A 15,382-nucleotide genomic window follows, 5' to 3' on the forward strand; every position below is an offset into this window, starting at 1 on the left:
CATGAAGACTCTGGATTTCTTTCCAAGCTTGTGTTGCTGGAGTGTGTATGGAGTATACCAGGTGTTTCTGTATGTTGGCCATTTGTTCTTTCTGATGTCCGATGGGAGTGAGCATGTCTGTGGATGACTAGAAATGCATGGGCATGAATACAGCCAAATGGATTTTCTCCAAAAACGATTTAAAATGAATTGGGGGAAGAAAAAAGAAAATAAACCAACCAACCAAAAAAAAAAAAAAACCAAAAAACCAAAAACCAACCCAAAAAAGAGCTTGCTAGCAAAGAAAATGGAATGTAAGGCCAGTGTGGAGCCAGCACAATGCTTCAATCGGGGAAAGAGGGTTTTGAGCCATTGAAAGTTTTGGAGTGTATCCTAGAGGACTGGGGGGAAGGAGTCCTGTGTGTGTGTGCATGTCCCAGCGGTAGCCAAGGCCCTGCCATTCCTGTTTCCTCACGGAATGGAGTTGACGGCAGCGATGCATGAGTGACCTAACGCACGAACGTTGTTAACTCTTTTGTTGAAAAATGAGAGCTTAACTGTGAATTTTCTGATGCACTTTCTCCTTTCTCTGCACTGTTCATTGCCAGAGCTCCAATAACAGCATGGTCATGGCCGGCAGGAAGGCTTGTGCTTCCGCTGCACCCCACGAAGCCGGGCTTTCCCAGCTTCAGCCCTCCTCCCTCTCGGTGTGCCCCGTGGGGTCAGGGTGCCCGTGGGGCTGAAATCCCAGGCCCACTGTTTGAGCTGGAATACAGGCAGAACTCGGTGGAGCCGGGAGTGTAACAGCCTGGAGTATCTGCACCACTCACTCTGGGGAGAAAGCGCTTTTTCTGCCACGTCCTTTCAGTTTTCCTCCCTGCCCCTCTCACCGCCATAATCAATGTGCCAGTTTTTCATGTCCTGGCCCCTGTCGGCCCTCGGTGGCCAGAGAACTCAGCCTTCACAAGGTGCTGGCCTTTGGGGAGCCCCTCAGGTGAGATGCCCAGCTCACATTTGCCCCCTGTACAAGCAGGACATCTCTAAGCAGCCATGACCTTGGACACACTGACTTTGTGTCCAATTTTTTCCAAATTCTGCCCCTACCCTATTGTAAGCAGAGAGCTCTAAATGCTCAGATTCCCCAGGATGTGGGTGCTGCACACTCAGGGCATTGTGCTTGAGGCCCTGTCCATCCATCTGTCTGCCCAGCAATGTGGGGCTCAGGGCTGCTCCCCCTTCCCCTGGCAAGGCAAGAACCAAGCAATGCTGCCTCAGCACAGGCAGAATTTCTGCTCATTCCCATGGAAAGGTAGGGTTTTGAGCCATTTGGAAAAGCCTCCCTCCTCTGAAGCTGGCAAAGCGGGAAGCCTGGAGTGAAGGTTAAAATAAGGAAAACACCCCAGTCACAAATGAAGAGTGATAAGAAAATACTTGGCCCATAATGCAGCAGGTAAAATATTTTACAGGCCGGAAATCCTTCCCTGAAGGCCTGTGTGAGGTTTTTAATTGTGGCCTTAGCAGGTTTGGTACAAGAATAGGTAGCACTATTGTGTTACACTCTTGTTCCTTTTTCTGATAGCCCTCAGTCCCTGAAAATGCTTGGCTGAAGCCAAAGCCTGGCTGCACCAGAGCACTGGCCCCTCGTACGTCCTGCCAGGTGCCACAGAAAAGGGCTTTCTGCACTGCCATCACCAAGCAGCTCTGCCAGTCCAACTGCCTCCTTCCCTCTTGGAAATGCCCTACTTAAAAGTGCAGCTAATAGTGAATCCGTTCCTCAGTCTGTTTTACAGCTCCCATCCTTGGGGCAGTGAATAAAACATCACAGCGCTGCCTGCGCGCTGCGGGTCTGCGCAGCGCCGCGTGAAACGGAATCCCTAATTGCTTATTTAGAGCCTGAGATGGGAGAGAAATTGGCTTTTCCTAAAGAACTGGATGTAGCGTGGGCGCCCACAGAAACCTAAATATACCCGGGTGCCTGGTCCTTGTGTGAGCGCCTTGTTGAGCTGCAGGACACACTCGCCGTGCCGGCTCTGCCTGCCGAGGATTTATCATTTCCAGGGAAATGGAGCAGAGTGAAAAGTTCCCTTTCATTTCTTTGACAGGAGTAGTGGCAGACTTTGAGTTCATCCCCTCCGAAGTGAAAAGAAGGGGCTTTAGTAGCCAGTATGAAAGTTTAATGAGAAAAATCAAGAAGTAATTTACCACCTATTTAAATGCCTCACAACAGGTTTTAACACCGGCCGGTGGCATTTGTGAGTGTCCCAGGTGCAGGGAGAAGCAAAATTGTGGAATTGTTGCAAATTTTATTCTGAAAAGGATATTTTTTTTTCTTCATAAAAAATGCAGCATTGCCCTTTTTCATCAGTGAGAAAATGTAGTTCCTTGAAAAGGAACTCTCTACAGAATCAATTTTGGAGAGAGAAAAGTTGAAGGGCTCCTCTGCCAAGTGCAGCTTTGCATGGTCAATGGTTCTGTGAGTCAACTGTTGTATTTATAGATCATTTATAGGAAAAAAGCTCCTGAAAATCTGAAAAGGACTCCCTGAAACCCAAGAGTGGCACACTATTTCCTGCTATTAATCTAAATGGCTTCCCACTTCAGGAGGTAATACCAACGTAGCTTCCTGATGATTTGATGCATTTAAAAACCAATCACTGAAAATTAGTTTCATTTTTAAGGGCAGTGTATATATAAAAATATACATATTGCTGCTTTGCAGTGGGGCCAAGTCTGCACATTGACCATACTGCACTCACAGCTTGGCTATTTAACAGTCAGCTCTGGTAGCAGTCTGTGAGCTGATGATCCCAGGTTCCCCAGTGCCCAGGGATGCAGGATCTCTTCATGGGGATTTTTTTTCTTTGCTTATGCATTTGCTTTTAGTGGCCAGCAGCAGGAGTGAGTCCTGGAAGTCGCAGCCCACAGGGTAACATTGCCCCAGCCCACATTTCAGTAAGTCTGGGTGGCCTCCTGGCTCTGGTTTGCCCTGGCACTGGTGCTGAGATGTTCAACCCTGGAGATGCTCTGCCTGCAGACCCCAGCACTTCCTCAGACCCCCAAACCAAGCAGCACTAATGCCCTCACAGGCAGTGCTGCCTGTGTTGGCCATGACCACGTGCCTCCCTGATTGCTTTAGAGCTCTGAGGACAGATGCTTTTCCCATAAATCCATCACGTTTGGGCAAATGAAAAAAAGCCACTTTGTCCAATAGTTTGGCAGAGGACACAGCCCGCAGCCTGCAAACAGGCCATGACATGCACTGCGCAATATTCATATTCTGTCATTGGTAAATGTCCTGCCTTGTCACCATGACCAAAACTAATTGGATTGGTTGCAAAATTGGAGGCAAGTTTTCCATTGCTCTCTGTATGCAGGACTGAAATCAGCCTGGACTAAATTGGGAAATGGTCCCCGTGACGGCCGAAAGGCAGAGTCTGGGGCTCTGCATGCTGTTATGAGTGGTCTCAATGCCACGTTCCGTGTGCCAACAGTGTAGAGCGAGGAGCATTTCTGTCTGTAATGAAGGCCACGATTGCACTGGTGTCACACGATGGCTCTGCCCGCACCGGCAGACGGTGGCAAGTGACTGACGCATTCTCTTTTTCCCCCTCAAGAAATTCATCCTCAGTTCTTAAGTGTGTTGTTTTTTGTCGCTTGAGAAACGCAGAGAAAAACGAGTCTGTTTTTACTTGTAAGGCTTTACTCAGTTGCCCAATTCGGCCGAGGAGCTGGACTATGGGGATCTCTCAGGTAAGGGCTAGTCTGTAGGTAACCCGCTGCTCTCCTTCGCTAGACACTGGTCCCACTCTGATTTCTGCATCTTGGCCATGTTGCATTGTGCAGTTGCTATGGCACAGCCATTCCCCCCATGCTCTTGCAGCTTGGAAGTGCGCTCCTTTCCGTTGGGGTTCTCCTCCTTTTTTTTTATTTTTTATTTTTATTTTGGCACCCATTTCTGTGTGGCATCCTCGGGGCAGGAGGTGCAGGGCACCGAGGCCAACCATTGTAGTTCCCTCCTGGCTGGGATTTTTTGAATGCTGAATTGGAGACCGGTTGAGTTGAGTCTTTGTTTGTAAAACACTTGACTCTGCCGTGTTGTGTGAAACCCCCCTTAAAACAGGTGGCCAGCACTAACCCTTGGCTGCTCGGGGATTCCTCATCCTACCAGCATCAGATTGGCAGTAAAAAGGAGGTGGTTGTTTCATCAGTGAGGCCAAACCAAGTAAATGGCTCAAGCCTCTTTTTATCCACACTGGTCTGAAAGGGGCATGAATGCATCCTCATGGCTGGTCCTTGCCAATTAGTGCTGATTGAGATTAAAGCATAACAGCATCTTCAGTGGATGCAGTTGGGTGCATTCAGAGCAGAGCCTCTACCAGTGGTACAAACCTAAATCTTTGTTTTTCATGTTTTCTTATAGAAATGCATCTATTTTTTTTTCCTTGCCTCCCCCTTGCAGAGCATCCCTGCAGATTCCTGGTACCTGCTGGGCTCTGTGGCTGCATGTGTGCTCCAGTGCAGGGTGCACAGTCCTGGCCATAGGGCAGGAGCAGCCATTTGTCCCCCTGGGAAGAGCCCAGCTTGGAGCCCAGTGCTGTTCCTCTCAGGGGTTCAGCATGGAGCAAAAAAATACGCCAAAACACTCCTGAGTCCTCATCTTGCTCCATCAAATGGTTCCTTCTCACCCAATCAAATCAGGAACGTCTCATCCCATAAGACACTGCAGGTGTGCTGTGGCCAAGAGGTCAGAAATGATGGATTCATTCTGGATGTTTTCTAACATTGAGCAATGCTAACAATTATTATTGCAGGCCTGGGACAGATCCCATAGGTAAGATGCACCAGGGCTCTGGTGAACATCCCTGAGTGGATGGGGGAAATTGTTTTGCTCTAAGTTCTTTTACTTTTTAAAGTTCTATTTGTTAAGGAAAAATACACTTTTTGGTGAATGAAAAGAAGAACCTGAAAAAGTTCCTCAAAGGAATTTCCCAGAACAGGTGTTTGCTCCCCAGTCTGTGCTGCTCAGAGGGGCTCACACCTTTCCCAGAGCACACAGCTCAGTGTAGTCCTTTTTCTGAGTCTGGAATGGAAGCCAAAAATTTTTCCCACCTCTACAGAACGCAGCTCAGGCAGAGCCCCTGCCCACAGTGAGCACCTATCGTGTGCTGCCGAGCAGCCTTTTTGGAGCATCTGGTTTGACTACTGATTTTTTTCCCTACGAATTTCAAAATTTTGCTTGTTTCTCTTTGGGTTACTCCTGCCTGCCCAAAGGGTGATCATTCCTGGTCAGGTGTGGTCAGGATCATGCTGGGTCAGCTATGGGGGAGGCACTAGAGAGGGCCTCAGACCCTTCTCTGCTGCAGACAGAGTGGTCTCTGCCCCATATCTTCGGAGGCTGAAACCAGGTCACGTTTTTGGCCCAGGGTCAGCACATGGGGCTCTCAGATGGGTGGTCCAGGTGAGTGCTGGAGTTTAGCTCTCTGTTGGGAATGCTGTCCTCTGCTCCAGCCGGAGCGGGTACCGGGAGCCCTGGGCACCACCCTGAGGGATGCAGGGCACAGGCCACCCCCATGGGGGACCCTGGGCACCACCCTGAGGGATGCAGGGCGCAGGCCACCCCCACGGGGGACCCTGGGCACCACCCTGAGGGATGCAGGGCACAGGCCACCCCCATGGGGGACCCTGGGCACCACCCTGAGGGATGCAGGGCACAGGCCACCCCCATGGGGGACCCTGGGCACCACCCTGAGGGATGCAGGGCAGGGCGGGGCGGGCGTGGGGGCTGCTGCCGTGTTTGCTCAGTGTGCTGTTCCTTCCAGGTACATCTGTCCCACCCACAGCTTCAAGCGAGGCTCTGCCGACTGTGCAATTAAGTAATGCATCCCTTGCCTTCCGCCCTTCAGGTAGCCTGAGTCCAGAGCCGTCCTTGCTCTTCGGCCGAGCTCTGTGTGTCTGTGCCTCTCGCAATCCTCCTCTCGTTCCTCACATCCTGAGCCCTTAGGGTACGGAGAGGGCTGGCCTGGCACCTCTCAGTTCCTCATTCCAGCCTGGCACAGACCGGCAGGCAGGGTTCCTGCAGCATTGAGGGCACAAACCTGAGTGTGTGTGTGTGTGTGTGTTGTGCATACCTGTGCATGCAGGTGCGCACACACAGACACAGCCGTGCGCTCCGGGCACGGCGCTCCAGGGACGCCTCCCCACACTCCCTGAGCTCTCCTGGCTCTGCTCCAGAGCATCAGCACCTCCTGTGAACCAGGGAATGGTTCCCTGACCAAAAACCATCAGCACCTTTGCAGAGGGGATGCTGGTGGATCAATGGCATCAGCTGCACACGGGGCTCCCTTCTCCAGAGAGGAGTCTGGAAGCAGCCGTGCAGCTCTGAGCTCTGCCACGGTGAGCACATTTATTCAAACAAAGCGCGTTATTTTTTATGAAGCGATCTCGAAATGGGTCGCTGAAGGGGAGCTTATTGATTGAAGAAGGATGAACTCCTCAAATTTCTCTGGTTTAAATTAGACCAAATTCAATTACGATACGACAGGCAGGTTAACGCTGCTCTTTAACGGCCCCTCAATAAATTCGAGGAGGGGTAGCCTGCTCCATGCCATGCTGTGGGAATGAATAACATTATTGCTCATCCTGTCATGGGCAGGCAGTGATTTCTGTCCTCCCATGTCGTGGCTAAGTGCTTTATAGTGTTCACAGAGTAACAGCAGCCTGCTCTTCCACCAGCACCCCCTGCCAAGTCCGACCTCTAGTGCTGCTCCATCATTTCAAAAACTTCATTCCACAAAAGAATTGACCCCAGATTCATTTGGGAGGTGTCAGTGCAGTCCTGATGTTTCCTACCTCCAGGGAAAAGGAATAATTGGCTCACCAGGTTTTCAGGAGTGCTCAAATGACTTAAGGCCATTAAACACCCAAATTGTGACCTGTGGGATCTTCAGGCATACTGATGGGATAATCATTTAACAAACGAAACTGTAATCAGATTTAGAAGAGGTCACTTGTTCAGGAATTCTTCAAAGCTGTAGGCGTAGGTTTCCTTTCCCCTGCCGCGATGCAGATGTTACCTGCACATCTGGGAAGCTCAGGAGCGTCAGTGGGGTCGGTGTATATGAACTTACTCCTGCCCACAAGGTCAGCCCACACTGCCCAATGTCAGGAGCTTGACCTTAATTTTCACCCAGAAATAGAAGGTAAATTTTTGTGCAAGTGCAGCAATAAATCCTGATGTGCCAAAAATAATGTCTTAACTGCATTTTCATAAAAATCTCCCTCTGTTCTCTGCTTTTACAGCAGAAATGCACATAGAGGAAGGTCAGGGCTGTCCAGAGATACCCCAAAATGTTGCAGTTGGCCTAGTGTGAAGCTGGAGGGAGGTGAGGAGGAAGGACAGGAGTCAGGAGCACCACACAGCAGGGGCTCCATAAAGCCTGGGCTTTCCCACATCCCAGCAGGACAGGCTGGATCTCCCGGTGCTGCCTTTGCTCCACACCTCGGGCACTGAGGCGAGGAGAGCCGTAACCGGCTGGGGAGGGTGAGGAGCACGCAGGGAAGGAGCTGTTGGCAGCAGCAGCAGTGTCAGGAGCGGTGCCAGCGGCCGTGGAGAGGTGGGGCCGGCTCCTCCAGCTGCAGGAGGTCCCTGGAAGGAAGGAGCCGCTGCCTCCAGGTGCTCCAGGATGCTCCTGTGTGCAGGGGGCTCCCGTCACCAAGGTGAGCCCAAAGCCGCCGCCTGAGCCTCGCGGGACCCGCTGCTGAGAGCGTGGGGAGCACTGAAGGTAAACCTGCAGTGGTTTGACCCGAATAGGTCTGAGGCTGTTAGTGTGGGTAGAAAGGAGATTTAAAATACAGGCAGCCCGGGCCAACCCAGTCTTACTTTTACTCTTGGGATGCTGCTGCTGCTGATGGGAAGAGTGGAATATTCATAGATACATCTATATTTAAAGCCTCATTAAAGTGGAATTGAGTGGAACCTTTTCATTGAGAAGTTGGGAGCAGAGAAGTCTTCCCTCTGCTAAACCTCAGTGTAAGCACTGACCCAGACTGTCAGAGTGCTGCTCTTACCATCACCAACATTTTTCTTGAGAGCCCACGGAAAGCTGATTTTAGCACTTACATTGGCAGAAATGTTAGAAACCTGGAGATCATTAGAACATTGACTTTTTAAGAGAGTCCCCCAAAGCCCCCATAGCTGAGAGCCTGCAGGTGTGAATCACAGATGATGATTATCAATACTTAGATGGACAATCCCCAGCTCAGCATCTGCTCCGTACTGCTCCTAACCTCTGGAATTAGTTCCTTAGTTCTGTGATGAGTAGGAAGCAGTCCCAAACCCCTTTCTCTCCTGTCTATGTGCTGTTTGCTGAGCTGCACTTTTTGTTTAAAGGAAAACTTCAAGGTTGCCATTCCACCAGTGTAATCACTCTTTTGTTGATTACATGAGCAGTTGGTAAAAATAATCAGCAAAAATAAATTTCAAGCTACCCAAGTCTCTTCCTGGTCACCCTGGAAGAGGCTCTGGAGCACTGCTGCTGCTGTACAGTGATCTGGGCAGACGGGCCCAGTACTGCATCCCATGAAACCCTGCCATCCCCTGTTGTGGGGTGCAGCTGTGCCAGTCCCTTGGGGGAGCAGCACAGCACTTGGGAAGACAAACTGATTTTTTTTTTCCTGCATGAGTTCAGCTCTGGCAAGTGGATTGTACCATTACCACTGCAGTTTTCCTTTAAGGTGCTTTGGTGCCAAGCAAAGCATCGACCCAAAAACGGTTCAGCCAAGGTGCAGAGTAGCTGCAGAGTAGCCCTGAAGGGGCATGTTGCTGACAACATGCTGTGATGTCTGTTCCTTCCCTGCCCTTCCCTCCTTCTTTCTGCCCCACCCACAAAAATTCACAAGCAAACCCAAAACAAAAGCCTAATAGGCAAATTCCTGATGATTCGCTGGAGAGGCCAGGATTCAGCTTGCTCCAATATATATTAACATCCTAATGGGAAAGCTCTGCATGTATACATTTACTGCGCCCTGACAAGAGGGAATTAAATGTCAGAAGGATTTGTAGCATCTGTAATTGAATTGGTGCTGAGAAAAGCAAATCTTGAGGAAGAATAACATATTAGGATTAGCAAATAATGTGGCATTTTGTCAGTTCCTGCCATCTCAACTGTTCCCTCTTCAGCAATAAAGTTGTGATTTCTGGTTTAATCAGAGATAGGAGGCGGGAATAGCTTGGGTGAATTGGAGACAGCATTTAAAGCAGATTCCGGTTGTTAAGGTCAAGTCTCTCATTGGCTTTGGGGAATTATTCCTTGTTCCATAGACCTGACACTTCGTTAATTACCAACGAAATAGCGAGGGACAGGATGTGGAGGGGCTGTTCTGTGCTGGTGGCACACAGGCAGGTTTGCTGGGAGCAGTGTTGGAATTGCTGGCAGTGAGTTTGGGCTTTGCTGTGCCTGCAGGCAGAGCCAGAACTCTTGGTGCTGGGTCATGGTGCCAGAGCATGCGGGCTTTGATGAGGGGCTGGAGGCAAGGAGAGGAGATGCTGCAGCACGAATGTTTTAGGCCGTGTGTAAGCTTGAAGATGTATTTAGCCACGTGTATAACAGCGTGAACTTTGGGTTGGCGCCTCGCAGGGGTCGTCCTTAAGAGGAACAATTGAGAAAAATGGCCCTGCACGTCTCAGCAGAGGAACTGACACTTAACAAACTCTGCTGAGCAAACCTGGCAAGGCTTTAGGCCAAAGTCCCCTCTCAGGGGAACCCTTGCTCCCTGCTCTTGGTGTGATGCCAGGCAAAGGGAAGACAAGAGGGATGTGTAGGCACAGGGCTCTGGCACAGCCCCATCTCTGCGGCACTGGGTCGGTGGGACAGCGTGGAGGCTGCCGCCGCCAGCACGAACACACGGCTTCGTCTTTCCAGAACCTTAATTTATGATGATGAAGAAAAAATGCCTCTTGATGCAAAATCCTGCTGGAAGCACATTACAGAGCCGTAACTCAGCATGTTTATGCCCCTCAGCTGTTCCAGATGTCAACAAGGCACTCATCGCCCAGGCTGGGATGCTGCTGGCTGCTCCGAATGCAACCGAGCGGAACTGGGCGAAAGTGTCTGAAAAAATAAGAAAAAAATGGAGTGAAGCATGCCTAAAGCAGCTGCTCCAGCAGATGAGCCAGCTTAGTTGCTTTGCAGAGAGCCGGTTCATGGAGGCCAGATCAGCCAAGCTGGAGTGGCAGTGGGAAGGCTGTGTCAGAGTGCGGGCTCCCAGGATGCCCAGTGTGACTGGTTTTCCCCAGCTGCCACCCTGGGCAGGCAGCAGATCCTGTCCCTGGGCACGGGATCAGCTCAGCACCCCATGAGTGTGCATGGGCACCTTTCCCTCAGCATGCAGGGATGTTCGGCCGCTTGCCACACAGCAGACGCTGGGATGTGATCACAGCATGATTGGTTCCCACTGGAGATGAGACAGAAGGTCCCCCTTTGCTGTGTATTTGGTTTACAGGGGAATAATCTTTTTTGGCTGCAGTTTTTAGCTTATCAGCCAAGCTGCTGGAAGGGTCTCCACAGTGTCTCTCACCACGCCCCAGCTCATCCCAGCATCTCTCTGCCCACACTGGGGCTCCTGCTCTCAGAGGTTACTTGAAAGGGGCTTTTATTCTTAAATTGTTTTAATTAAAAGGCGCTTTATGGTGCTCTTGGTCCCCAGTTATTTACTTGGGTCCCTCAGTCCTTAATCTTGGAGCAGAATTGGAAATATCGATAGAAAGCGTAAATCCCAGCTGCTGCTTGAAAGCTTTGTATCAGGTCTCGGCTCAAAAGAGCCCCATTACCTTTAGCTGTCACGGATCTGTACGCTTGATCGATAAACTTCAAATATTATTAGAGGTGGAGGCTTCAGAGATTTGCTCTGTTCTTTGGAGGGAGACGGAGATAAATCTTTCTTAAAAATTGACTTGCATTTGCTCTCTCAGTCGTCCTGGCAAAACGCATTTCTCCGAGGTGTCCAGGCAGGCGCAGGCAGGGCAGATTTATGGGCCATGTGCTTCTTGTAGTGAAAGATTTAAATGGTAAATCCTTCACATATGACTTCACAAATCATGTAAAGTTAAAAGATTTTTACCGTTTCTGTTGCTGCTGTGCTTAAATTGTAAGGTATGGCCAGTAAATCATTTTAATAGAGGTGTCGCGCTTGACTCACTAAAAAAAAGAGACAATGGTTTAGCTTCTATTCCAAAATGTTAATGTATTAATCAGCGGGAGAATAATTGTTTTTTACTGCATTATAAATCTCACTTGCCATTAGGATTGCAGCGAGGGTTGATGTAGCTGCGTTCTTAAATTAAAATTGTTTACACTGCTATACATTCATTTTACATGGCCATAGCTCATCCGGGGTTCATTCCGGAGCTGTTCCTCCGCCACATCAGTCATCCCTCTCCCAGGTGACGGCATCCTGAGGGAGAGGCGCTTCTGAAAGGAAACTAATTGTGTGGTGAGGAGTTAAATAAACGCAGTAAAGCAGTCGGAGGCACCGTACAGTTACTGCTTACTGTCGGCCTCGGACTGGGCGTTAGCTTTTGGGTCAGGAGTGCGGTGTCCTTGTGGGTTCATTGGACAGTAAAGGTGGGGGTTCATGGTGGAACCCAGTTCAGTCGCGGCAGAGGATGGTTGTAAACACATTTTCCATGCTGGGTGGGTTGGGTTTTGGGCAAGGAGTGTTTTGGGAAGTTGAAATGTTTTCAACAGGGCACTCGTTAATGACATTTCTCAGAGCTGACGATTAATATTCCCGTATAGTACTGCTCTTCTCCATGCCCCATCCACCTAGAAGGCTGAGATTTGGGGAGCACTATAGGGAAATTTCCCAAAATAGATCCCCACCAACAACTCCGTGTGCCCTTCCTCCCCTCTCCCAGCTGTCTCCCACGTGCGTAGTCATAGTGCTGCTGCTTTTAGCGGAAAACACCTCGCGAGTCGAGCCGCCAGATCAGTTCGGCTCCGGACAAAGCTCCTCTGCCCGAACTCATCTGTCTAGTTAGCTCCGTGCTTCACCCCTGCTCCTCTGGAGAGCCTGAGGGCAGCTCTTCCCATCCTGAGAGCAGCTGCAGCCAGAGCCTGCCGAGAGCATCGTAGTAAGTCCCCAATTCTTATTCCTCTTCTGATCTCAACAGATTCCCGCGCAGGTGAGGACGGGGCCATACGCAGCGTGGACCATGCCGTGGTTGGTGGCGTCGTGGCCGTCGTCGTCTTTGCAATGCTTTGCCTGCTCATCATTTTAGGGCGATATTTTGCCAGACATAAAGGTAAGGCAGAGACCAAAGCTGGAGGATGAAAGGCCAGGCTCGTGTGTCCCCTCAGTCGCGGTGTTGTCATGTCTGACGGGACACACGCCCCACTTTCTCTCCCAGCAGCACTTTTTGTTTCCTTTGTCGATCGCTCCCTCAGCACCACACCAAGTCCCCCAAGGAGTCACACAGCCTCCACTTCCCTTGCAGGTACATACTTCACTCACGAAGCCAAAGGAGCAGATGATGCGGCCGACGCAGACACAGCCATCATCAACGCAGAGGGGGGACAAAACAACTCCGAGGAAAAGAAAGAGTACTTCATCTAGAGCAGCCTTGGTTCCCATGAGGTGTCCAACTGTGGACGGTTACTACTGGCCCTATTTAAACGCTACAAAGACAAAGTGATCTTGGAAGTTGCAACCAGCTTGTGTCTTTTTTTTTTTAAGGAAAAAAAAAGCAAATGGGTGGAGAGCGGTGAGGCCGGGAAGGTCTGGGATTTGCTGTGTAAAAATATTCCTCGTAAAGTACACTCTGCTGTTCGACACCTCAGTTCGTTTGGGTTTTCTTTTTTTGGCCAAGTCCAGCTTGGATTTAGTTTAGTGAAGTCATTTGCAGAAGATTCTGTGCCTTGTTTAATTTCTGTTTGTTCGGGTCGGGGGGAGGCTGGGAAGAAGAGGGGCTTCTGTGCGTTAGTTCCCTTCGGGTTTCTGTGGCTCTTCGTTTCCCCTTTCCTGTTTCTGGAGTTGCCAGCTGGGACCCCGTGGAGTAGGTGCGTTTCTCTGAAGGTGTTTCCCCTTTTTTCTCTTCACCAGTTTCCGTTCAGAACTCGAGCTCATCGGAGGAGAACCAGCACATTTTAGATGCGTAGTTTGCAGTTCAGTGTGCCCATGTCCCGTTCCCCTGTTGCCGTCAGGGCTCGGATAACACCCCCCAAGCCCCCTTTTGTGGCTGTTTCAGGTGCTTTCGATGGTGCAGCTGGGAAATGGGCTGGAGCTCGGCAGAGGCGCTGCTCGGCCGTGGGGATGCAGGAGCAGAGTCCCTGCTGGGCAGGCAGAGCCCTCCCGGATGCGGGGGTTTCTCCTCATCCTCTCCCCGCTCGGCGGCCGTGGAGGCAGCAGGTAAAGCCCCTCTGACGTGTGAGCCCAGACCTGGAGAGCGGCTGGATGAACAAAACTGCCTTTTTTTTCTACCTGCTGAGTAAAATGTGGGAATTCGTGTTGAAACGAGCGTGCTAATGACCACTAAAGCCATAGGTGCACAGGAGACTCTGGCTCAATTGGAATTGTAAGCGACAGGTAGCAAACTGCAGCGGGAAGACGGTATAAAGTTATATATGCTGACTTTTTTTTGGTGAGTAATCATGGATTTCGAGCGATACTTTTTTATTATGTTTATGTGGCAAATGTATCTGATTTATTTAAGGAAAGCATTAATCTTAGTGTCAGGTTTGGGGATTTTTTTACGGGTCTTGGGGCGGGGGGGGGCCATTTTCGTGCGTTTGTTTTTTAATTGCTGTTTTTTGGCAGAACCATTACAATGTGGGATTCCTTTGGGAACAGGGCGGCCTGGAGCACCAAGCAGGCCCATTCCCCAGCAGTATTCCGCCTTCCCCCTCTTTCAGGAGCAAAACCTCGCGAAACAAACACCCTTTTTTCCGAGCAGCTTTTGCCGAGCGCAGCTCTTCTCTGAGCCCTCAGCACCATTGCCAAACCCCATCGCGGTGAGAAGCAGCCAGGCTGGAGCCGGGGGCTCCGCGGCACGGGACGGGCATCCTGGCCTTGAGCAGCCCATATTTGTTTGGAAGTGTACCGTAGTGCAGTGTTACCGATGTAACTTTGACTTACAATGTTGACATGTCTCAGGTTCATGTGTTTGATTGGTGTTTTCCGTCTCAGGTAGATTGCAAAATTTCGGCCCCACGCATTGGAAAAATAAAAAAAAAAACCACGCATAAAAACAGGAGAAAAAAACAGGAAATTATTAATTTTAGTTGTATATCGGTTTATGTATTTTTTCTTCAGTATACAGTGCACTGTTGAAATGTATTGTTGAGTATTACTTTGTACAGCTTTAGATCATTAGGACTTTGAAGCGTGAAGAAAGAACAACCTTGTTTAAAGGAGGATCACAAATGAAGAACGCAGAACTGATGATAAACAACCTTGTTCTTTATTTACCCGGCCTTTTTATTTTTTCCCCTTAGGCCAGTTCTGTTTTAAGGTGTCCATGGAAGATGTTACAGTGTAAGAAAATACATATCCATCTGTTCCCATTCACATTTTGTATTGGTTCATGTATCCCATTTTTACAAAGGAAAAGAAGTACTATAAAATATCTGTCTTCTTAATAAAAAAAAGTTAATGTTACAAAACTAGACCTTGTTTTGCACTCTTTATCCCAGCTGTTACAGAGTCCACTATTGGAGCTCCACCAGCAATGTGGGCAGGAGGAGCTGGGGCTGAGCAGGTCACGCTCAGCACTAGGACAAAAGGAGTTAAACCTGATGTATTGAACCTGCATATGATACAGAGCAGATTTCATAAGTTTCTTGTTTATAATTGCTAAACTGCTTTCTTTGAGGAGTAATGCCTGGGAGGAAATTGATCTGACGCTGATATTCCAACTTTCCCAAGCTGGGGTAGGTCAGTACACAAGTTCTTAATAGCAGACAAATATTTAAATCCTCCCTTGGAAGGTAAGGTAAGGTAAGGTAATCCTCCCTTGAAATACGTGACCTCCTTCACCCCATTCTTGTCTCCGTTCAGACCTGGTACTGCCAGGTTTCCTGGCATCTGTCTGTGGAACACCTGGCATTTCCAAGTGGTGACGCCGATGTCCGTTTGCCCCGGACGCGCGGCTGCGGCAGCCGGCGCTGCCGGAAGGATCCGTCCGGCTCCGCTCAGCCTCAGGCAGCAGCAGCATCAACACTCCTCCTCTCCTCCTCCTGCGTCCCCTCCACCACAGCCCCCCAGATCGGGCTGCGAGGCAGCTGCAGCACTGAAATTAGAATCATTAATCTTTTATGTTCTGCACAAAGGATGAGGAGGAAGACAATTGCTTTTTGAGGAGATCACACCGAGAACAACCGTGCAGGAGCAGCGTGCTTGGCCCCGGAGG

The 15,382-nt window shown here is 49.8% G+C and overlaps 1 protein-coding gene across 6 annotated transcripts in view; it reads left to right on the plus strand.

Moving 5' to 3' along the window:
* Nucleotides 1-14,639, plus strand: part of CADM1 (cell adhesion molecule 1) — a 101,731-nt gene extending 87,092 nt beyond the window's left edge. For 4 of the 6 annotated variants that reach the window (XM_031062379.1, XM_031062381.1, XM_031062382.1 and 1 more), the window contains 2 exons: nucleotides 12,149-12,280; nucleotides 12,473-14,639. In XM_031062379.1, coding sequence (XP_030918239.1) covers nucleotides 12,149-12,280; nucleotides 12,473-12,591 — 251 coding nt within the window. In that variant the 3' untranslated portion in view covers nucleotides 12,592-14,639. Of the gene's footprint in view, nucleotides 1-3,675; nucleotides 3,730-12,148; nucleotides 12,281-12,472 lie in introns of all 6 variants that reach the window. The other 2 variants (XM_031062378.1, XM_031062380.1) reach the window with 1 other exon arrangement.
* The last annotated feature ends 743 nt before the right edge of the window (nucleotides 14,640-15,382 follow it).

Source organism: Geospiza fortis, unplaced genomic scaffold, assembly GCF_000277835.1.
Source record: "Geospiza fortis unplaced genomic scaffold, GeoFor_1.0 scaffold183, whole genome shotgun sequence".
NCBI classification, from domain to species: domain Eukaryota; kingdom Metazoa; phylum Chordata; class Aves; order Passeriformes; family Thraupidae; genus Geospiza; species Geospiza fortis.